The sequence below is a fragment of the Cherax quadricarinatus genome, chromosome 13 (genome assembly GCF_038502225.1).
Source record: "Cherax quadricarinatus isolate ZL_2023a chromosome 13, ASM3850222v1, whole genome shotgun sequence".
NCBI classification, from domain to species: domain Eukaryota; kingdom Metazoa; phylum Arthropoda; class Malacostraca; order Decapoda; family Parastacidae; genus Cherax; species Cherax quadricarinatus.
The window spans coordinates 29,094,591-29,119,259 of record NC_091304.1 but is presented as its reverse complement, the minus strand read 5'-3'; the positions used below and the strand labels follow the sequence as shown (position 1 = coordinate 29,119,259).

The 24,669-nt window shown below is 44.7% G+C and overlaps 1 protein-coding gene across 1 annotated transcript in view; it reads left to right on the top strand.

The window, feature by feature from the left end:
- LOC128688513 (protein O-linked-mannose beta-1,2-N-acetylglucosaminyltransferase 1-like) overlaps positions 1-24,669 on the top strand; it is a 215,449-nt gene that overhangs the window by 158,346 nt on the left and 32,434 nt on the right. Inside the window, exon 10 of the mRNA XM_053776356.2 lies at positions 22,189-22,306. Coding sequence (XP_053632331.2) covers positions 22,189-22,306 — 118 coding nt within the window. The remainder of the gene's footprint in view (positions 1-22,188; positions 22,307-24,669) is intronic.

The following is a 24,669-nucleotide window of genomic DNA, read 5'->3' as shown; positions in this document are numbered from 1 at the left end:
ACTGGTGGGTATGATCTGGGGGACCGGTCAAGGGTAGGTATGACCTGGGGACTGGGTCACTGGTAGATATGACCTGGGGGACTGGGTCAATGGTAGGTATGACCTGGGGGACTGGGTCACTGGCAGGTATGAACTTGAGTACTGGGTCACTGGCAGGTATGACATGGGGACTGGGTCACTTGTAGGTATGACCTAGGGACTGGGTCAATAGTAGGTATGACCTGGGGGACTGGGTCACTGGTAGGTTTGACCTGGGGGACTGGGTTAATGGTTGGTATGACCTGGGGGACTGGGTCAATGGTAGGTATGACCTTGAGGACTGGGTCACTGGCAGGTATGACATTGAGGACTGGGTCACTGGTAGGTTTAACCTGGGGACTGGATCACTGGTAGGTATGACCTGGGTGACTGGGTCACTGGTAGGTATAACCTGGGGGACTGGGTCACTGGTAAGTATAACCTGGGGGACTGGGTCACTGGTAGGTATGACCTGGAGGACTGGGTCACTGGTAGGTATAACCTGGTTGACTGGGTCACTGGTAGGTATGACCTGGGTGACTCGGTCACTGGCAGGTATGGCCTTGAGGACTGGGTCACTTGTAGGTATGACCTGGGGGAATTGGTCACTGGTAGGTATGACCTGGGGAACTGGGTCACTGGTAGGTATGACCTGGGGGACTGGGTCATTGGTAGGTATGACCTGGGGGACTGGGTCACTGATAGGTAAGACCTGGGGGACTGGGTCACTGGCAGTTATATCCTTGAGGACTGGGTCGCTGGCAAGTATGACCTGGGGGACTGGGTCACTGGTAGGTATGACCTGGGGGACTGGATCACTGGTAGGTATGACCTGGGGGACTGGGTCACTGGTAGGCATGACCTGGGGGACTGGGTCACTGGCAGGTATGACCTTGAGGACTGGGTCACTGGTAGGTATCACCTGGGGGACTGGGTCACTGGTAGGTATCACCTGGGGGACTGGGTCACTGGTAGGTATGACCTGGAATACTGGGTCACTGGTAGATATGACCTGGGGGAATTGGTCACTGGTAGGTATGACCTTTGGACTGGGTCACTGGCAGTTATGACCTTGAGGATTGAGTCACTGGTAGGTATGACCTGGGGGACTGGGTCACTGGTAGGTATGACCTGGGGGACTGGGTCACTTGTAGGCATGACCTGGGGAACAGGGTCACTGGTAGGTATGACCTGGGGGACTGGGGGACTGGGTCACTGGTAGGTATGACCTGGGGGACTGGGGGACTGGGTCAATGGTAGGTATGACCTGGGGGACTGGGTCACTGGTAGGTATGATCTGGGGGACTGGGTCGCTGGTAGGTATGACCTGGGGGACTGGGTCACTGGTGGGTATGACCTGGGGGACTGGGTCAAGGGTAGGTGTGACCTGGGGACTGGGTCACTGGTATGTATGACTTGGGGGACTGGGTCAATGGTAGGTATGACCTGGGGGACTGGGTCACTGGCAGGTATGACCTTGAGGACTGGGTCACTTTTAGGTATGACCTGGGGGACTGGGTCAATTGTAGGTATGTCCTGGGGGACTGGGTCACTGGTAGGTTTGACCAGGGGGACTGGGTTAATGGTTGGTATGACATGGGGGACTGGGTCACTGGTAGGTATTACCTGGGGGACTGGGTCTCTGGTAGGTATGACCTGGGGGACTGGGTCATTGGTAGGTATGACCTGGGGGACTGGGTCACTGTCAGGTATAACCTGGGGGACTGGGTCACTGGTAGGTATTACCTGGGGGACTGGGTCACTGTCAGGTATAACCTGGGGGACTTGGTCACCGTCAGGTATAACCTGGGGGACTGGGTCACTGGTAAGTATAACCTGGGGGACTGGGTCACTGGTAAGTATAACCTGGGGGACTGGGTCACTGGTAAGTATAACCTGGGGGACTGGGTCACTGGTAAGTATAACCTGGGGGACTGGGTCACTGGTAAGTATAACCTGGGGGACTGGGTCACTGGTAAGTTTAACCTGGGGGACTGGGTCACTGGTAAGTATAACCTGGGGGACTGGGCCACTGGTAAGTATAACCTGGGGGGACTGGGTCACTGGTAAGTATAACCTGGGGGACTGAGTCACTGGTAAGTATAACCTGTGGGACTGGGTCACTGGTAAGTATAACCTGGGGGACTGTGTCACTGGTAAGTATAACCTGGGGGACTGGGTCACTGGTAAGTATAACCTGGGGGACTGTGTCACTGGTAAGTATAACCTGGGGGACTGGGTCACTGGTAAGTATAACCTGGGGGACTGGGTCACTGATAAGTATAACCTGGGGGACTGGGTCACTGGTAAGTATAATCTGGGGGACTGGGTCACTGGTAAGTATAACCTGGGGGACTGTGTCATTGGTAAGTATAACCTTGGGGACTGGGTCACTGGTGAGTATAACCTGGGGGACTGGGTCACTGGTAAGTATAACCTGGGGGACTGGGTCACTGGTAAATATAACCTGGGGGACTGGGTCACTGATAAGTATAACCTGGGGGACTGGGTTACTGGTAAGTATAACCTGGGGGACTGGGTCACTGGTAAGTATAACCTGGGGGGACTGGGTCACTGGTAAGTATAACCTGGGGGACTGGGTCACTGGTAAGTATAACCTGTGGGACTGGGTCACTTGTAAGTATAACCTGGGGGACTCTGTCACTGGTAAGTATAACCTGAGGGACTGGGTCACTGGTAAGTATAACCTGGGGGACTGGGTCACTGGTAAGTATAACCTGGGGGACTGGGTCACTGGTAAGTATAACCTGTGGGACTGGGTCACTGGTAAGTATAACCTGGGGGACTGTGTCACTGGTAAGTATAACCTGGGGGACTGGGTCACTATTAAGTATAAACTGGGGGACTGAGTCACTGATAAGTATAACCTGGGGACTGGGTCACTGGTAAGTATAACCTGGGGGACTGGGTCACTGGTAAGTATAACCTGGGGGACTGTGTCACTGGTAAGTATAACCTGGGGGACTGAGTCACTGGTAAGTATAACCTGTGGGACTGGGTCACTGGTAAGTATAACCTGGGGGACTGGGTCACTGGTAAGTATAACCTGGGGGACTGGGTCACTGTTAAGTATAACCTGGGGGACTGGATCACTGGTAAGTATAACCTGGGGGACTGGGTCACTGGTAAGTATAACCTGGGGGACTGGGTCACTGGTAAGTATAACCTGGGGGACTGGGTCACTGGTAAGTATAACCTGGGGGACTGGGTCACTGGTAAGTATAACCTGGGGGACTGGGTCACTGATAAGTATAACCTGGGGGACTGGGTCACTGGTAAGTATAACCTGGGGGACTGTGTCACTGATAAGTATAACCTGGGGGACTGGGTCACTGGTAAGTATAACCTGGGGGACTGGGTCACTGGTAAGTATAACCTGGGGGACTGGGTCACTGGTAAGTATAACCTGGGGGACTGGGTCACTGGTAAGTATAACCTGGGGGACTGGGTCACTGGTAAGTATAACCTGGGGGACTAGGTCACTGGTAAGTATAACCTGGGGGACTGGGTCACTGGTAAGTATAACCTGCGGGACTGGGTCACTGATAAGTATAACCTGCGGGACTGAGTCACTGGTAAGTATAACCTGTGGGACTGGGTCACTGATAAGTATAACCTGGGGGACTGAGTCACTGGTAAGTATAACCTGCGGGACTGAGTCACTGGTAAGTATAACCTGGGGGACTGGGTCACTGGTAAGTATAACCTGGGGGACTGGGTCACTGGTAAGTATAACCTGCGGGACTGGGTCACTGATAAGTATAACCTGGGGGACTGAGTCACTGGTAAGTATAACCTTGGGGACTGAGTCACTGGTAAGTATAACCTGGGGACAGTTTTCCTGTTAGCTACTGTATGAAACAATAGTTCTTAAGTATTTAGAGTCTGTTACCACTTAATCTGGCCATTAAATCAGAAATTACTTTTTTTGTCTTTTAAATGACATACGTGAAAAAAACGGGAAAATCAAAAACGAACAAGAAAGTCATGTTTTATTCTCAAAATCTGCAGAAAATATTTTGATCCATTGTTATTTAAAAATATTTAACTCGCATAGAAATAATGATGTTAAAATATTCTTGTGCATTTGCACCGCTATTCTTCTATTTAAACTTCAACTCATGACACATTCAGGAAATTGGTTTAGGAAAACACGTAATTAAACACTAAGACATATTTATTAAAAAACGCTTTGGTCCTGAGACCTTGATCACTTCTAACATACAAAGGTTGAAAGACAGTATACATAGGCGGAGAGTGAGGCATGGTGACCTGAAGAATGATATATTGGGATGAGGAGGAGTAGACGATGAGATCATGTGACTCCTGTATTGCTGGGTAGGTGGTGCCCCGCCTGGTTCACTATCATGTATGCTGATGTTTTAGAAATTTTGTGATTTCCAGTGTTACGTTCTATTGTGTTGGTGACATCGATGAGCGAGGCTTCTAGATACCGACGGTGTCTAGAAGCCTAGCTTGTCGCCGTCATCGACACAATAGAACGTAACACTTTTTTTTACCCAAAAGGTGTTTTAGTCTATTTTGCATCTATTTAGGGTCATTTATGTTTAATTTGTATTTGGAATATATGTTGCTTGTACAGTGATCTGGAAAGTGTCACATTGGCAGGCATCACCACCGACTATTCTGCTCCACAATCATCCCAAGTAATAACCTCTCTCCATGATGCCACAACACCTGCCACATCAAAAACGTTTCCTGACTCAAGGTTTACAGCATCAACAGCCCCATATATGTTAGTGTTGAGAGTGAACGTGTTAGTGTTGAGAGTGAACGTGTACCGAAGCTCATGAAACAAAAATAGATAAGAAAAGTTTGGCTAATTATCGCAGTCTTCGTCACCAGTCTGCATCTGACAACATTATTATTTTGGCCACGAATTCTCTTATTTAGAAGTTTAAGTATACATTTAACCTCACTGAAGAATAAATCACACTACCGTAACTAGAACAATTAAAAAATAACTCCCACTCAGAAGAAGTAAAGTGGCGACATTTCTGTAAAATTTGAACCATTGACAAGAAACACTTAAGCGAGAGGTGGTGATGATGATGATGGATGATTCGCAGGAGGGTGGCCCCTACCACGGGTCTTATTCAGATGGCGACCCATCTTAAGCCCGTTGGGGGAGAGGCACAGTTTACGAGAAGGGTTGTTGGTAATATTCGTAAGGAAGGAAGTCCTGACACGGGTCTCTGCCAGATAGTCACCTGTCACTGGTTTTCCACGGAGAGTCGAAGTTTCTATAAGGAATGTACCATTTACAGACCAATTGCGGGGACAGCCCTATGACACGGCACAGCGAGTTCCCTTGAGCACACATGGTGTTTAAAGCTACAATCAACGTAGGCGCCCTGTAGCTGGGGTACAGCACGTCGTCGGTACAACTGATGTCGTCAGTCCTATGTGTACGATTGTGTGAGTTATCTCCAATGCCCGAATTGGTGCTAAAGACATTACGTCATTGATGCTCAGCGGTCAGTCGTCAGTACTCAGTGGTCAGTCGTCACGTGAGGTCACAGACCCTAAGCTGCTTTGGGGATTAGTGTGGACGGTTACAAAGCATGGCTTGCTTCTGCAGTGTTTTAAAAATTGAGGTTGGAGAGTTGAAGGAGGAGGTCTTGCTTCTCCAGGAGGAGATTAGGAGGCTGAAGGTCCACCTCAATGGGTCTGGGAGAGAGTGTGAGGTGGCTGGAGTTGTGGGGAATGAGGCTTCTAGCAGTGAGGTGCAGTCTGTCTCTCGCTGTGAGGAGGCTGTAGCTGGGGAGGTAGCAACGGCTACCAGCAGTGAGGTGCAGTCCAGCACCTGCTACAAGTGGCGAGTGGTTCACAGTAATGGAAGGCGCATCAGAGTAAGGAAAGTTAAGAGTGAAGATCTGAAGGTAGGAAATCGCTTCTCTGTTCTTCAGGATGAATGTACTTCAGTGGCCAGTGAAGGTAAGGGTACTACTGCCCCTGCTAATGGAGGTAAGCGCATTCTTGTGGTTGGTGACTCTCAGGTAAGATATATTGACCGTGCTTTTTGTAATAGGAATAAGAAGATGAGAGACAGAGTGTGCTTCCCTGGAGCTGGTGTTGGGGACATTGTCAACAGGCTGGATAATATCACGTCAGGTAATGGGAACAAGCCCATTATCTGTCTCAGTGCTGGTGGAAATGATATTGGGAAGGGTAGGAGAGAAGAGCTGCTAGATAAGTACAGGTCAGCTATAGATTTCATTAAGTCTAAGGGAGGGATCCCAATCATATGTAGCATCTTGCCTAGAAGGGGAGTAGGAAATGAATGGTTGTCTAGGGCAATTGGTGTAAATTGCTGGCTAGACAGATACTGCAAGGAACTTGCAATCCCATTCATTGACAACTGGAACAACTTTTATGGCAAACATGATATGTATGCAAGGGATGGGGTACATCTCTCTGGGGCTGGGGTGGTAGCACTTGCAGACTCGATTGAGAAGGCCATTGGTGAAATGCCTATGATTTTAAACTGATGGAAGATAGAGGTATGGGTGTGTGTGGGAAACAAGCAGGTTGCAACACTTGGGTTGGAAACAGTAAATGTATAAAAGGCATTCAGCATGAAGTTATAAATAAAGACAATAGATCAGGTCAGCAAACAAAGGGGGACAGCAGAGGGCAGCAAGGGACTAGCTCCCTTAAGGTTTACTATACTAATAGCAGGAGTGTAAGAAATAAGATAGATGAGCTAAGATTAATTGCAAGTGCAGGAAACATAGATATTATTGCTATAACAGAGACCTGGCTTAATCTGAAAAATAGAGAGATGCCCTCTGAATGTCACATACAAGGCTATAAATTATTCCACACTGACAGGGTCAACAGGAAAGGTGGTGGAGTAGCGATGTATGTCAGAGACAATTTAAATTGTTGTGTTAGACAAGATATTAAATTAGAAGCGTCAGCCACTGAATCTGTTTGGTTACAGCTTCTCGAGGGCCGAGAAAAACTAATTTTGGGTGTGATTTACAGGGCCCCAAATCTTGATAGGGAGTGCAGTAAACTTCTATGGGACGAAATTCGTAAGGCATCTACATACGAAAATGTTGTGCTAATGGGAGATTTCAACTATAGACAGATTGACTGGAGCAATTTGACAGGAAATTTAGAGTCAGGTGACTTTCTTGATACGATCCAGGATTGTTTTTTAAAACAGTTTGTGACAGAGCCAACTAGGGGAAATAACCTCCTTGACTTGGTTCTTGCCAGTAGGGAAACACTAATTAATAATCTTGAGGTTAATGATGAGCTTGGGGAAAGTGATCACAAATCACTCAGTTTTAATATATCATGGAATTCCCCTAATAATGGCAATCAAGTCTCCGTCCCTGACTTTCGCTTGGCTGATTTCATAGGACTGAAAAATTACTTAGGTGGGCTGAACTGGAATGACCTGACTAAGGGTCAGGTAGGTGGTGATGGTTGCCGATATGATGCTTTCCAGGGCATAGTTCTAGCTGCTCAGTCAAATTATGTTCCAAATAGGGAAATCAGATCAAACAAAAATGATCCTAAATGGATGAACAATAGATTAAAATATCTGATTGGTCAAAAGAGAGGCATATACAGTGGACCCCCGGTTAACGATTTTAATCCGTGCAAGAGGGCTCATCGTTATGCGAAATAATCGTTATGCGAATGAATTTTCCCCATAAGAAATAATGGAAATAAAATTAATCCGTGCAAGACGCCCAAAAGTATGAAAAAAAATTTTTTTTACCACATGAAATGTTAATTTTAATACACACAAACTGAAAAAGGCATGCACAATTACATGACACTTACTTTTATTGAAGATCTGGTGATGATTGATGGGATGGGAGGAGGGGAGAGCATTATCTTCTTACTGTTTAGAAGGGGAATCCCCTTCCATTAGGACTTGAGGTAGCAAGTCCTTTTCTGGGGTTACTTCCCTTCTTCTTTTAATGCCACTAGGACCAGCTTGAGAGTCACTGGACCTCTGTCACACAACAAATCTGTCCATAGAGCTCTGTACCTCCCGTTCCTTCAAGACTTTCCTAAAATGGGCCATAACATTGTCATTGAAATAGTCACAAGCACGGCTTGCAACAGCTGTGTCAGGGTGATTTTCATCTATAAAGGTTTGCAGTTCAACCCACTCTGCACACATTTCCTTAATCTTTGAAGTAGGCACAATGGATTCCACAACTGGCATAGGCTTCTCAGGGTTAGCCCCAAACCCTTCAAAATCTTTCTTAATTTCCATACTAATTCCCACCCTTTTTACCACAGGGTTGGCACTAGAAGCTTTCTTGGGGCCCATGGTCACTTATTTTCCACAAACAGCACCGAAAACACTGTAATAATACGAAATATTCCGAGTGTATGCTTGGATGTTACCGCGGAGGCTGGCTGGTAAACAATGGGACGGCCGGCACATGTGAGGGCACATTGGACGCGTCTCGGACGAAAATCGGTATGCGGGTTTTTAATCGGTATGCGGGGCAAAAATTTTGCGATAAAAGTAATCGTTATGCGGAAAAATCGCTATGCGATGCCATCGTTATGCGGGGGTCCACTGTATAGGCAAATCAAAAGAGGAGAGGGGCAATTGAGAAATCGATATATTCAGTTAAAGAGAGAAATAAAAAAGGGAATTAGAAAAGCAAAAAGAGATTATGAGGTTAAAGTTGCAAGAGAATCGAAGACTAACCCAAAAGGATTCTTTCAGGTATACAGAAGTAAGATCAGGGACAAGATAGGCCCACTCAAAAGTTCCTCGGGTCAGCTCACTGACAGTGATAAGGAAATGTGTAGAATTTTTAACACATACTTCCTCTCAGTTTTTACACAGGAGGATACCAGCGATATTCCAGTAATGATAAATTATGTAGAACAGGACGATAATAAACTGTGCACTATTAGGGTCACAAGTGACATGGTCCTTAGGCAAATAGATAAATTAAAACCTAACAAATCCCCAGGCCCTGATGAACTGTATGCAAGGGTTCTAAAGGAATGTAAAGAGGAGCTTAGCACACCTTTGGCTAATCTTTTCAACATATCACTACAAACTGGCATGGTGCCAGATAAGTGGAAAATGGCAAATGTGATACCTATTTTCAAAACAGGTGACAGGTCCTTAGCTTCGAACTATAGACCAATAAGCCTAACCTCCATAGTGGGAAAATTTATGGAATCAATAATTGCCGAGGCAGTTCGTAGCCACCTTGAAAAGCATAAATTAATCAACGAATCTCAGCATGGTTTTACAAAGGGGCGTTCCTGCCTTACGAATTTATTAAATTTTTTCACTAAGGTATTTGAGGAGGTAGATCATGGTAATGAATATGATATTGTGTATATGGACTTCAGTAAGGCTTTTGACAGGGTCCCACATCAGAGACTATTGAGGAAAATTAAAGCACATGGAATAGGAGGAGAAATTTTTTCCTGGATAGAGGCATGGTTGACAAATAGGCAGCAGAGAGTTTGCATAAATGGGGAGAAATCAGAGTGGGGAAGCGTCACAATCTACATAAACGACATAGATGAGGGCATAAAGAGCGACATCGGCAAGTTTGCCGATGACACCAAAATAGGCCGTCGAATTCATTCTGACGAGGACATTCGAGCACTCCAGGAAGATTTGAATAGACTGATGCAGTGGTCGGAGAAGTGGCAGATGCAGTTTAATATAGACAAATGCAAAGTTCTAAATGTTGGACAGGACAATAACCATGCCACATATAAACTAAATAATGTAGATCTTAATATTACGGATTGCGAAAAAGATTTAGGAGTTCTGGTTAGCAGTAATCTGAAACCAAGACAACAGTGCATAAGTGTTCGCAATAAAGCTAATAGAATCCTTGGCTTCATATCAAGAAGCATAAATAATAGGAGTCCTCAGGTTGTTCTTCAACTCTATACATCCTTGGTTAGGCCTCATTTAGATTATGCTGCACAGTTTTGGTCACCGTATTACAGAATGGATATAAATTCTCTGGAAAATGTACAAAGGAGGATGACAAAGTTGATCCCATGTATCAGAAACCTTCCCTATGAGGATAGACTAAGGGCCCTGAATCTGCACTCTCTAGAAAGACGTAGAATTAGGGGGGATATGATTGAGGTGTATAAATGGAAGACAGGAATAAATAAAGGGGATGTAAATAGTGTGCTGAAAATATCTAGCCTAGACAGGACTCGCAGCAATGGTTTTAAGTTGGAAAAATTCAGATTCAGGAAGGATATAGGAAAGTACTGGTTTGGTAATAGAGTTGTGGATGAGTGGAACAAACTCCCAAATACCGTTATAGAGGCCAGAACGTTGTGTAGCTTTAAAAATAGGTTGGATAAATACATGAGTAGATGTGGGTGGGTGTGAGTTAGACCTGATAGCTTGTGCTACCAGGTCGGTTGCCGTGTTCCTCCCTTAAGTCAATGTGACCTGACCTGACTAGGTTGGGTGCATTGGCTTAAGCCGGTAGGAGACTTGGACCTGCCTTGCATGGGCCAGTAGGCCTTCTGCAGTGTTCCTTCGTTCTTATGTTCTTATGTTAACAAACTCGTCTGCTACCTTCCCTACTCACACAGAGCTCGCGGGGAGTAGCAGAGATACTAGAGTAAGAGCCAGGGCCAAGTCTTTGGTATCCAAGGGCCGGTGTTCTTAATATCTTTATTTACTACAAGTACATGAACATGGTATACAGGTCTAGCTGACATCAGTGGCATACTACTATATAGAAATCCCTTTGTTATGGTGAGCATTTCGGGCAAATTAGATCAGTTGTGTCCCAGGATGCGATCCACACCAGTCGACTAACACCCAGGTACCCATTTTAAATTGATGGGTGAACAAGGACAGGGACAACAGGTGTCTTATGGGAACACGTCCCTAATGTTTTTCAGCCCTACCGGAGGAGATTCGAATCCCGGACCTCAGTGTGTGAGCTGAGTGCACTAGCAATCGAGCTACCGGACACCTGATCGAGCTACGGGACACTGGTATGAGGCTCTTAAATCTTAAAAACTTTGCTTCATTTGAGCCATTCCCGGCTCTCGGGCCGCAGGCCTGAACGCTTGAGTAGCTGAGGACGCTCTCTGGCGGCCAACGAGGAAAGAAGACCAGACTATATACGAGAGGGGACGGGGTAAGACGGAGGACGTGATATTAGTGGGAATAGTGGTGATAGTAGTAATGATTGCAGTAGTAGTAGTAGCTGCAGCAGTATTAGTATTATTATTAGTAGTAGTAGTAGAAGCAGTAGCAGCAGCAGTAATGATAGTAGCAGTAGTAGTAGCAGCAGCAGTAGTAGTAGCAGCAGCAGTAGTAGTAACAGCAGCAGTAGTAGTAGCAGCAGCAGCAGCAGTAGTAGCATTAGTAGTAATATTAGTAGTAGTAGCAGTAGTAGTAGTAGTAGCAGGAGTTGTAGTAGTAGTAGTAGGAGCAGTAGCAATACCAGAAGCAGTAGTAGTAGTAATAGCAGTACTAGAAGTAGTAATAGTAGTAGCAATAGCAGTAGCAGAGATAGTATTAGTAGTGTCAAAAGCATTGGTTGTGAGGTTACAAAGATCATGTGAGAGAAAGGAAAAGAAAGCCCGTTGATGTTGACGGAGGGTGAAGAAGGTATCATCAACTTGAGATTCAGTTGAAAGTATTAATTGTTGAAGTAAGAGGCGGGCATGATCAAGAAAGAGTACCCAAGGTGATGAATGTAAGTGAATGAGAAAAGGAAAGGGGCAATATTTGCTCAACAAGACTGTCAGGTCAAAAGTGAAGCTGGATTTTACGACGCTTGTACGCGGTAAGAGCAGCATCAGTATTTTAAAAGGATTTTAAAAGGAAGAATATCAGAGAAGCTGAAAGAATAAAAAGTCACAATACTGTGGCTAAAACAATACAAAAATAACCTACACTTAGAAGGCGGAAAGTAATGACAACAGTTCCGTCGGACTTGATCGCGAGGAATACTTCGGTAAAGCTGAACTCTTGCTCTCTGACTCACGCATCTATACTCTTCTCGTCTCCAACCCTCTTGATTGTATCAAGAGAGCTTCTACCCAATAACTCGTGCTCTCTCTAATCTCTGTCCTGAAGCAGACGGAGGCGGGATCATAGTGGTACCATCCACTAGTCGAAGTAGGTCTTTGTCCAAAGGTTGAACAAGCGTTGAAGAATTCTTTGTAAGAAGATCCCATGATGCTGCAGTGTCTGACAACTGTCAGACACTGCAGCATCATGGGATCTACCATCCACTACTTCGACTAGTGGATGGTACCACTAAGGTGGCCCGGTGGCCTGGTGGCTAAAGCTCCCGCTTCACACACGGAGGGCCCGGGTTCGATTCCCGGCGGGTGGAAATTCCGACACGTTTCCTTACACCTGTTGTCCTGTTCACCTAGCAGCAAATAGGTACCTGGGTGTTAGTCGACTGGTGTGGGTCGCATCCTGGGGGACAAGATTAAGGACCCCAATGGAAATAAGTTAGACAGTCCTCGATGACGCACTGACTTTCTTGGGTTATCCTGGGTGGCTAACCCTCCGGGGTTAAAAATCCGAACGAAATCTTATCTTATCTTATCTTATCCCGCCTCCGTCTGCTTCAAGTCACCTCACTACAGTATATAAGCCACGTCTACGGCCCTATGCTGTACATTCTACAAGATTGATGGACTGAACACATCGACTCCAGGCTGAGGGACTGATTACCTCATACTCCTCCTCTCCTTACGCCTTCCTCTTTGTATTGGACTGATGAAGCCACTGTGTGGCGAAACGTTTCCTGAATAAAGATTCCCATATGCTGCATAAGTGTCTCAATCTTCAACTTGTCGGTTTTTCAAACCATTCATCACAATCTCTGTCCTCTTGACTTTCATCTTATTCAACATTTTAGTGTTATCTGCCACCCTCTACCTAATTTCTTTGGTCTTCCTAATACTCATAAAACTGCCGTCCCTCTACGTCCCAACAATTTCTCTAGAAATTGTCTCTTACTCGTTTACCTCCTGGCTGGCCAAAATTCCCACTCCCTTTTTATTTGGGGGGGGGGGGGTAGGACTGTTTCTCCTGGTCACCTTCGTTACTCTCAAGACATCATCAAACTTGATGTTGAGTCCCTCTCGATGATGATCTCCATTTTCTTAGTGAAGAGCTACTTCGTATCCCTATATCTATTGATGTTTTTCTTGATTTTATTCGCCTTTGTGTGGACTACAACTCTTTTTTTTTTCTTTAAGAGTAAATTTTATTTCCAAAACTTTGGTTTTGCTATGTAAATGATGTCTTCGTTTTATCGTCGCGTGACTCAAGTTTCTTACAACAATTTACCGATGCTTCTGACAATCCTGCTCCTTCCATCAAGTTTGAATCTGAATGTAAGTCTTCGCTTCCTTTCCTTGATGCTCAAGACCATTGCTTGACGACAGGTTTATCCTTTCCATTTATCACAAGCCGATGTCACAGTGTCATGTACATCCACTACTCTTTTTACCATGCTTCATCTGTCAACAAAAGTTTTCTTGTTTCTCTCTTTCTCTGTACCTTCCGCATCTGTGACCCTCAGTTTCTCGACTCTGAAATATCCACTCTTCGCAGTTCGTTGTTTCGCCTTGGCTATCCTCCCGATTTCATAAATTCTGCCTACTGTCCTGCTAAATGGACTCTCTCCTCTCCCAGACTCCCTTCTCCAGTGAAATCTACTGTTCTTAGCCTTCCCTATATTTCCACAGTCTCCTGACATTAATAATGTTCTTTTTTTCTGGTCCTCTGCCAAAAGTGTCTACCTTTTTTCTATCCTTCACAGACGCCATGTTCTTGAAGCATCTCTTATATATAACATTCTTAACATGCATCATGTTCCTGATTCCATTTTTGTTGACGCCTGCCTTGCCCTTTATGTTATCAAATGCTCTAAACTTCAGAACACTCGCAACATGATCTGATCTTGCCTCCTCCTCTCCTTACTTCTTCACCTTTTCTGTATTTTCATTTCCTGTCCTGTCTTCTGCTTGGTTAGTTTTGTTCTGGGGTGTTTCGTCCCTCAAGGTTTTTGTTCTTTACCCGTGAGTCAGTGGCTCTCCTGCAGTGCTCCGGTGTTCTCTTGTTTTAATGCATCAAACTACTACTGCAACTACAACTATTAATGCAACTATTATTACTACTGCTGCTGTTGATACTGTTTTTTTCTCATTACTAAGACACTGTCATATTTTTACTTTAGCTTTCCACTTATGCTGCTGCTACTTCAACCACTACTGTTACTACTTCCACTTTCAGCACTACTACTATTACTACTACTACTACTACTGCCACTACTACTACTACTGCCACTACTACTACTACTACTACTACTACTACTCTCTACTACTACTACTACTACTACTACTACTACTACTACTATCACTATCACCACTGCTACTGTACTACTGCTACGTCTACCTTCATTTCCACTACCGCTTCGGCGTGATTTGTCAGTGGTCTAAATTAGATCGAAACGTCGTCAATACTTTTCCTCCTCAAAGTGGGGGTTATTTGTATGTTAACTTCAATGTATATTTGTGTTTTTTTCTAGAAATTCCCAGGGAAGGACTAAAACGTTTCCGCGGAATGTTTAGACCTCTCTCGCCTCCCCTTGGTAGCGGGTCGCTGATCAGAACAAAGGGAGTGCCTTAACAACCAAATCATGTCGATAATGTATGCAGCGGGTAAGTGGGGCATGAGAAAAGCGACCTATTTCACGAATTTTCGAAACCCAAAACGATTACCCATCATCAACGGCGCCTCGTCAGTGCACATGCCAGCTAACTTTGCCCATTACAGCTCCTTGTAGACACATTTTTCTTTACAAGTCATGACGGTCACCGGTTCAGAAAATAGATATATCTTTTACACAGAGGAACGTTTTAAGTACAAAGCATAATGAAGCAGCTGTACACAAGACGCAACATCAATTGATTCTTGCAGCTGATACGCGATGATATATTGATTATGTCTATATAAATTACAAATATTTTTCTCGAATGAGAGAAAACCAGAAAAATAACATGTGAGAATAGGTGAGCGTAAATAAAATTATTAAGCGGAAAATTGAACGGATGCTATTATGCGGAACTTACACTGCTGAAACTAAACTCAAAGTGAGCCCTCCAAAAGTCAGTGGGTGGTACTGGGAAGAGTGATATTAAGCGGAAAATTGAACGGATGCTATTATGCGGAACTTACACTGCTGAAACTAAACTCAAAGTGAGCCCTCCAAAAGTCAGTGGGTGGTACTGGGAAGAGTGATTCAAAGTGAGCCCTCCCAGGTTCAGTGGGTGATTCTGGGAAAAGTGGCTCAAAGTGAACCCTTCCAGGTTCAGTGGGTGATTCTGGGAAAAGTGGCTCAAAGTGAGCCCTCCCAGGTTCAGTGGGTGATTCTGGGAAAAGTGACTCAAAGTGAGCCCTCCCAGGGTCAGTGGGTGGTACTGGGAAGAGTGACTCAAAGTGAGCCCTCCCAAGTTCAGTGGGTTATTCTGGGAAGAGTGATTCAAAGTGAGCCCTCCCAGATTCAGTGGGTGGTACTGGTAAAAGTGACTCAAAGTGAGCCCTCCTAGGCTCAGTGGATGGTACTGGGAAAGGTGAATCAAAGTGAGCCCTCCCAGTGTCAGTGGGTGGTACTGGGAAGAGTGATTCAAAGCGAAACCTCCTAGGGTCAATGGGTGGTACTGGGAAGAGTGATGCAAAGTGAACCCTCCCAGGGTCAGTGAGTGGTACTGGGAAGAGTGACTCAAAGTGAGCCCTCCCATGGTCTGTGGGTAGTACTGGGAAGAGTGACTCAAAGTGAGCCCTCCTAGGGTCAGTGGGTGGTACTGGGAAGAGTGACTCAAAGTGAGCAATCCCACGGTCAGTGGGTAGTACTGGGAAGCGTGACTCAAAGTGAGCCCTCCCAGTGTCAGTGGGTGGTACTGGGAAGAGTGACTCAAAGTGAGCAATCCCACGGTCAGTGGGTAGTACTGGGAAGCGTGACTCAAAGTGAGCCCTCCCAGTGTCAGTGGGTGGTACTGGGAAGAGTGACTCAAAGTAAGCCATCCTATGTTCATTGGGTTATTCTGGGAAGAGTGAATCAAAGTGAGCCCTCCCAGGGTTAGTGGATGATACTGGGAAGAGTGACTCACTGTGAGCCCTCCCATTGTCAGTGGGTGGTACTGGGAAGAGTGACTCTTTGTGAGCCCTCCCAGGTTAATTGGGTGATTCTGGGAAGAGTGATTCAAAGTGACCCCTCACAGGATCAGTGAGTGGTACTGTGAAGAGTGGCTCAAAGTGAGCCCTCCCAGGTTCAGTTGGTTGTACTGGGAAGTGTGATTCAAAGTGAGCCCTCCCAGGGTCAGTTGGTGCTACTGGGAAGTGTGACTCAAAGTGAGCCCTCCCAGGTTCAATGGGTGTTTCTAGGAAGAGTGATTCAAAGTGAGGCCTCCAAGTGTCAGTGGGTGGTACTGGGAAGCGTGACTCGAAGTGAGCCCTCCCAGTGTCAGTGCGTGGTACTGGGAAGAGTGACTCAAATTAAGCCCTCCAAGGTTCAGTCGGTTATTCTGGGAAGAGTGATTCAAAGTGAGCCCTCCCAGTGTCAGTTGGTGGCACTAGGAAGAGTGACTCAAATTGAGCCCTCCCAGGTTCAGTGGGTGGTACTGGAAAGAGTGACTTAAAATGAGCCCTCCCATTGTCAGTGGGTGGAACTGGGAAGAGTGACTCAAAGTGAGCCTTCTAAGTGTTAGTGAGTCGTTCTGGAAAGAGTGATTCACAGTGAGACTTCCCAGGGACAGTGGGTGGTACTGGGAATAGTGACTCAAAGTGAGCCCTCCCAGTGACAGTGTGTGGTCCTGAGAAGAGTGACTCAAAGTGAGCTCTCCCAGGTTCAGTGGGTGGTACTGGGAAGAATGACTCAAAGTGAACCCTCCCAGTGTCAATGAGTTGTACTGGGAAGAGTGACTTGCAGTGAGCCCTCCCAAGGCCAGTGGGTGGTACTGGGAAGAGTGACTCAAAGTGAGCCCTCCCTGGGTCAGCGGGTGGTACTGGGAAGAGTGGCTCATAGTGAGCCCTCTTAGTGTCAGTGGGTGGTACTGGAAAGAGTGACTCACCACTACAGATATCAGTACTAGAACTCAACACACAACTCAGGATATAAATAACCATAATTTAAACCTAGAAGATGAATGATCACGTCGACCCTGATCTAAACCTCCATAATCTGACACCCAATCAAAACCTATTGGAAAGTAACTGCCTTTATTACACAGCAACACAAGCCAGCACTGTCCTAAACAATGCTAAAAGTCTATCAGTACTTAACTACAACATCAGGTCCTTAAGCAAACACTATGATGACCTCCTGGCACTCCTTGAATCACTAAAGACACCCTTCTGCATTATTCTTACTGAGACCTGGCTTAAGCAGGACACAATAGATATCTACCCTCTACCAGGATACACAGCAATTCACAACTGCAGACCAAACCAAGTTGGGGGTGGTATTGCAATCTATTACTCTAACCAATTATCTTGTATTAGCACCACTTGCTTTAGTGATGAATATGGGGAATACATTTTTGCTAATTTTACTGTAAAAAACCTTAAGACACCTATAACAATCGGTGCCATTTACCGGATACCTCACACAAACATCCCAAATTTCAGTGAGAAATTAAAGTCAGTAATAACAAACAGACAAATGAATAAGCACCACCTTCTCTTAGCTGGAGACTTCAACATCAACCTTGGCATACTAGATGATCAGCCTGTAACTGATTTCATCAACAATATGAACAACACACTTCTCATACCAACAATAACTAAACCAACCAGGCTCACTGAGACAAGTGCAACCATAATAGACCACATATGGACCAATGTACTAGCCCCCCTTAAATCAGGGATAATCACAGATAGCACTACAGATCACTACCCTACCTTCCTCTTAACAAACATTAGTAAACCACCACTTGAATACAACAAAGTCTCATTTAGACTCCATGATGAGGCCTCAATAAGGAAGTTCACAGCTGACCTAGAGACTGTTGACTGGCCTACAGAATTCTCCAAGGCCAATGGTATTGATGACTGGACAGACATTTTTCTTAACAAATTACTTAGACTATACAACAAACATTGTCCTATAAAAACGAAACAGATCACAAACAAACGGCTTGGTTGCCCATGGCTAACCAGCACCATTCTGAAATCCATTGACAAGAAACACCAATATGAAAAGCAATATAGACAGGGCTTAATACACTAGGATATTCTTAAACACTATTCATCAGTTCTCACCAAAGTAATAAAAAAAGCCAAACAACTATACTACTCCAGTAGATTCACAAACACTAGAGGAGATATAAAAAAGACCTGGAAAACACTCTCTCAGATTCTAGGGACCCACAAATTGAAAAAAACCAAGAATATTGTCCTAACTAAACCTAATGAAACACCACTACATCCCAATGACACAGCTAACAAGATAAACGACTTCTTCTCAACCATAGGATCTAATCTCGCCAATAAAATCCCACATACCAATGCCCATGCCGGGGACTACCTAGATGGGAATTTCCCAAATTCCTTCTATCTTGCACCAACTGAGCCCACGGAAGTCACCGAGATTATAAAGTCACTTAAAAATAACTCAGGGAATCTGTCTCATGTCCCACCATTACTGTACAAGCGAGCGGCCCATGTCCTTTCGCATGCTATTTCATTACTTTTTAACAAGTCACTAGAAACTAGCACCTTCCCGAAACTACTCAAGATGGCAAGGGTTACACCAATACATAAAGGTGGTGACCCTACAGACTTAAACAACTATAGGCCAATATCAAACTTACCATTGCTAGCCAAAATTTTTGAGAAACTCGTGCACAGGAGACTATATTCATTTATAACGACACAAAACATACTCAACCCCTGCCAATTTGGATTCAGGAAAAATAAAAGCACTAATGATGCAATCATAAAAATGCTAGATCTGCTTTACACAGCATTGGAAAATAAGGAATATCCGCTAGGAATTTTTATTGACCTAAGAAAAGCTTTTGACACAGTAGACCACGACATCTCCACAAACTTGACCATTACGGTATAAGAGGCCATGCGCTTGCTTATTTCAAATCTTACCTTACTAATAGGTATCAGTATGTCACCATTAAAGACACAGCATCAACAACACGGCCACTTGATACTGGAGTTCCGTAGGGAAGTGTCCTTGGTCCCCTGCTCTTCCTCATATACATCAATGATCTTCCAAATGTATCCCAACACCTGAAACCCATTCTCTTTGCTGACGACACGACTTATGTCATCTCTCACCCTAATCTTGCCACCCTCAACACCATTGTTAACGAGGAGCTGATCAAAATATCGACTTGGACGACAGCCAATAAACTTACGCTTAACACTGACAAAACCTACTATATTATGTTTGGTAGCAGAGCAGGAGATGCACAAATTAACATTAAGATCGACAACACTCTAATTACCAGACATAATGAGGGGAAATTCCTAGGCCTATACCTTGACAACAATCTGAATTTCAGCACCCATATCCAACACATAACCAAAAAAGAATCCAAAACGGTTGGGATCCTCTCCAAGATACGATACTATGTGCCGCAAAATGCCCTTCTCACACTATACCACTCACTTATTTATCCATACCTCACCTATGCTATTTGTGCTTGGGGATCAACTGCAGCAACACACCTAAAGCCAATAATAACCCAACAAAAAGCTGCAGTAAGAATAATCACTAAATCCCATCCCTGGCAACACCCCCCCCCCCACTCTTCAGAGATCTAAACTTACTCCCTGTTCAGTACATCCACACTTACTACTGTGCAATCTACATCTACAGGACCTTAAACTCCAATATCAACCTTGACCTAAAACGCTTTCTTGATAGTTGTGACAGAACCCACAGGCATAACACCAGACACAAACATCTCCACGACAATCCCCGTGTCCGACTAAACCTTCACAAAAATTCAATGTATGTCAAAGGACCTAAAATCTGGAACACCCTACCTGAGAACTCTAGAACTGCAGACACATTCATCACCTTCAAAACTACCATTAGAAAACATCTTATCTCCCTGATACACCCCGTCAACTAACTACACGAATACCACCTGGTGGTTCACACTTACACTCACTCACCCATTTGACCATAAACAGAAATATTAATCTCAATCTTAAAATAATGAATCCAGTGATACTCCAATACTGAAACTATGTACTGTGCCAAAACAAAAGCATTCACATTGTTAAACTCACAAACTAGTATTTAGTCACTTAGCCATAATACCAACTTACCTCATAATTTGTAATATTTTAAAATTAAGATTTAAACTAAGTCTGCCCGAAATGCCTAGCCATGCTAGGTGTTCTAGTGGTACACTCTGTAATCCTTATTTTACTACATGTAAACCACACAATAACCAAATTCTGTAAACTCAGCATTGTAATCCTTATAGAGAATAAACTTTGAATTTGAATTTGAATTTGAGTGACTCAAATTAAGCCCTCCCAGACTCAGTGGGTGGTACTGGGAAGAGTGACTCACACTGAGCCCTCCCAGTGTCAGTAGGTGGTACTTGGAAAAGTGACTCAAATTGAACCCTCCCAGGGTAAATGGGGGGTACTGGGATGAGTGAATCAAAGTGAGCCCTCCCAATGTCATTGGGTGGTACTGCGAGGAGTGATTCAAAGTGAGCTCTCCCAGTGTCAGTGAGTGGTACCGGGAGGAGTGATTCAAAGTGAGCCCTCCCAGCATCAGTAGGTGGTACTGGGAAGAGTGACTCAAAGTGAGCCCTCCCAGGGTCAGTGGGTGGTACTGGAAAGAGTGATTCAAACTGAGCCCTCCCAGGGTCAGTGGGTAGTATCTGGTAGAGTGACTCAAAGTGAACCCTCCCAGGTTCAGTGGGTGATTCTGGGAAGAGTGATTCAAAGTGAGCCCTCCCAAGGTCAGTGGGTGGTACTGGGAAGAGTGACTCAAAGTGAGCCCTACCGGTGTCAGTGGGTGGTACTGGGAAGAGTGACTCAAAGTGAGCCCTCCCTGGGTCAGTACGTTGTACTGGGAAGAGTGACTCAAATTGAGCCCTCCCAGGCTCAGTGGGTGGTACTGGGAAGAGTGACTCAAACTGAGCCCTCCCAGTGTCAGTGGGTGGTACATGGAAGAGTGACTCAAACTGAGCCCTCCCAGGGTTAGTGGATGGTACTGGGAAGAGTTACTCACTGTGAGCCCTCCCAGTGTCAGTGGGTGGTACTCGAAAGAGTGACTGAAAGTGAGCCCTCACAGGGTTAGTGGATGATACTGGGAAGAGTGACTCACTGTGAGCCCTCCCAGTGTCAGTGAGTGGTACTGGGAAGAGTGACTCAAAGTGAGCCCTCCCAGGGTCAATATTTGGTACTGGGAAGATTGACTCAAAGTGAGCCCTCCAAGATTCAATGGGTGATACTGGGAAGATTGACTCAAAGTGAGCCCTCCCAGGGTCAGTGGGTGGTACTGGGAAGAGTGACTCATTGTGAGCCCTCCCAGGTTCAGAGGTTGGTACTGGGAAGGGTGATCAGTATGAGGACTGAGAATGTCTCACCAGTCAGATATTATATTTACTTGACTGTAATTTGAAATCTGTTAGTAAGTGTCTTATCAATCATCAGAGCAGTAAGCGTCCATCACATTTATGTTGGTCTCACTGCAAGGATAATGCAATAAACTAGTTTCCATTTAATGGTCAAAGTGGGACGTAAACTTAGTCATAAGTTTCAGTCTCATAAGAAAGGATGATTTTAGACACTCTGTGTAGATTTAACAGTGAACAAGTATGTAATGAAAGTCAGAATGCGTTTAAGTAAAGCTTTAAGTAAAACTTGTCTGAAATAATGAAAAAAAAACTACATTATGAAGGTTCGCTACCTCTCGTAACACTGACGCCTGCACATTATTTACCAGGAACACTCTGAGTTACTGCTAAGGCTTGATCGTAGAGGTTCTGGTAACTCGCTCCTGGAACATTTACAAAAGGCAAAGACTATGAGCTAGAGCTCAACCCCGTTAATTACAACTAGGCGACAAATCGACAAGTACCAAACTTCACCCCTCATATTTCTTTACCAAGGATGACGTTGACGGAGTACGAGGAGGACCTGTTCCGGGAGCTGGAGAGCGACACAGTCTTCTTCCTCAACAACACCAGACACCCCTGCAGTACTGGCTACATCCCCAGGAACTTTACTGTGAGTTGCTTTAACCTGCCTGCGTACGTGCAAATGTAATTCTCTCTCTCTTTCTCCCCCTCCCCCCTCTCTCTCCCCCTCCCCCCTCTCTCCCCCTCCCCCTCTCTCTATCTTTTCTTAAGTTAGGTTAAGGATACCTAGCTTTATTGGCAAGCTATTTACAGGTTAAGGATTCTTAACTTTATTGACAAGCTAATAGCTGTTACCTACAACAGCTCATTTGAAAGCAGTGGTGACCTGTACTTAACTCTGTGAAGACGTGTCTTGTGTGCTCTCTGTGGACTGAACCAAGATGCCCTATATCAAGCAACTTTACCAGCAGCTTAAGGAGGAATTGAGGATAGCGAAGATAGAGATATGGCTATTGACTGAGGGAAACAAGAGGATTTGTAGTAGTCCTGTTGTGAGTCCTCAGGTCAAGAGGGAAACCTGGACAGTGACTGGACAGCATGGAACGAAGTTGATGATCAAGAAGACGAATGGAAATGTAGAAACGATGAAGAAGAAAGAGACTGCTGTGGAAACTGCTGTGGAAACATCTAATGCATTCTCCGTGCTACCCGACGAATGTGAGTCGACTACTGGGAACGTTATGACGAACGACACCAAGGAAGGTAAAAACATTGTTGTTATTGGGGATAGCCAGGATAGGTACGTGGACAGGGCCTTCTGCTTGAAGGACAGGAGTAGGAGACAGAGGGTTTGCTTTCCTGGAGCTGGGATGGAGGATATTGTTAGCCAGCTTGACAACATCATGAACGGTAATGGGGTCAATCCTATTATCTGCCTCAGTGCTGGAGGCAATGATGTAGGCAAGCGTAGAAGTGAGGATTTAGTAAGAAGGTACAGGACAGCAATAGATATAATTAGGAAGGAGAGGGGGCGCCCTGTTATATGTGGCATTTTGCCTAGAAGGGGTGTTGGAAGTGAATGGTTGTCCAGAGCAATTGGTATTAATTGTTGGCTGGACAAACACTGTAAGGATAATGCAGTACCATTCATCGACAACTGGGACCACTTCTATGGCCGAAATGATGTGTATGCCAGGGATGGGGTTCACTTATCCAAGGCAGGTGTGGGTTTTCTTGCTAGCTCAGTTGAGGGTGTTGTTAGGACTTTAAACTAGGACTAGTTAGAGGTATGGGTTTAGAAATGGAAAATAAAGAGTGTGAGAACATGGATTTAGGCTTTGAAACTATAAATCTTAATAGTAACGAGGACAGTAATAGGTATAGTGCAAGAACAGAAAGGAGCAGAAAGGGTAAAAAGAAAGGAGGGTCCTTAAATATATATTACACAAATAGTCGTAGTGCTAGGGATAAAATGGACGAGTTGAGATTAGTTGCTAGTGCAGGTAACATTGATGTATTTGCTTTAGCTGAGACGTGGTTCAATACGAAAAATCGGGACATGCCTGCTGAATGTCACATACAGGATTTTAAATTGTTCCAAGTAGACAGAAGAATCGGGAAGGGGGGTGGGGTGGCATTGTATGTCTGAGATCGCTTGAACTGTTGCATGAAAACGGGTATAAAATCTAAAATAATACATACAGTCTCTCTTTGGATAGAATTTTCAGAGCGGCATGAAAAATTGATTTAAGGTGTGATATACCGTCCCCCAAACTTAGATAGGGACCAAGGGAGACTACTATGGGAGGAAATTGTTAAGGCCACAAGGCACGATAACGTAGTAATTGGAATTTCTTGACTGGGAATTTAGAATCTAACGATTTCTTAGAAGTAGTTCAGGATTGTTTTTTGAAGCAGTTTGTGATAGAACCTACAAGGGGAAATAACCTGCTTGATTTAGTTCTGGCAAACAAGGAAACCTTTGTTAATAATTTAGAAATTACAGAGGAACTCGGCTCAAGTGATCACAAATCAATTACCTTTAGCATTGATTGGAAGTATGATAGTAGGGATTAACTCAGTAACAGTCCCAGATTTTCGCTTAGCAGATTACACTTATCATCTGTGGACTGGGGTAACGAAGAGAGCTATCAATATGACAGTTTTCTAAACGCAATACATGCTGCTCAAAGAACATTTATCCCGTATAAAGAAATTAGATCGAATAGAAATGACCCAAAATGGATGAATAATAGGCTCAAATACCTTTTAGGGCAGAAGAAAGGCATTTATAGGCGTATCAAAAGAGGTGAGGGTCTTCTTATGAATCAGTATATTGATATTAAGAGGGACGTAAAAAAGGGGATAAGAAAGCTAAACGGGACTATGAAATTAAAATTGCTAGGGATTCGAAATCTAACCCTAATAGTTTTTTCCAGGTGTATAGAACAAAAGTTAGAGATAAGATAGCTCCCCTTAAAATAACTATGGAGTTCTTACTGACAAAGAGAA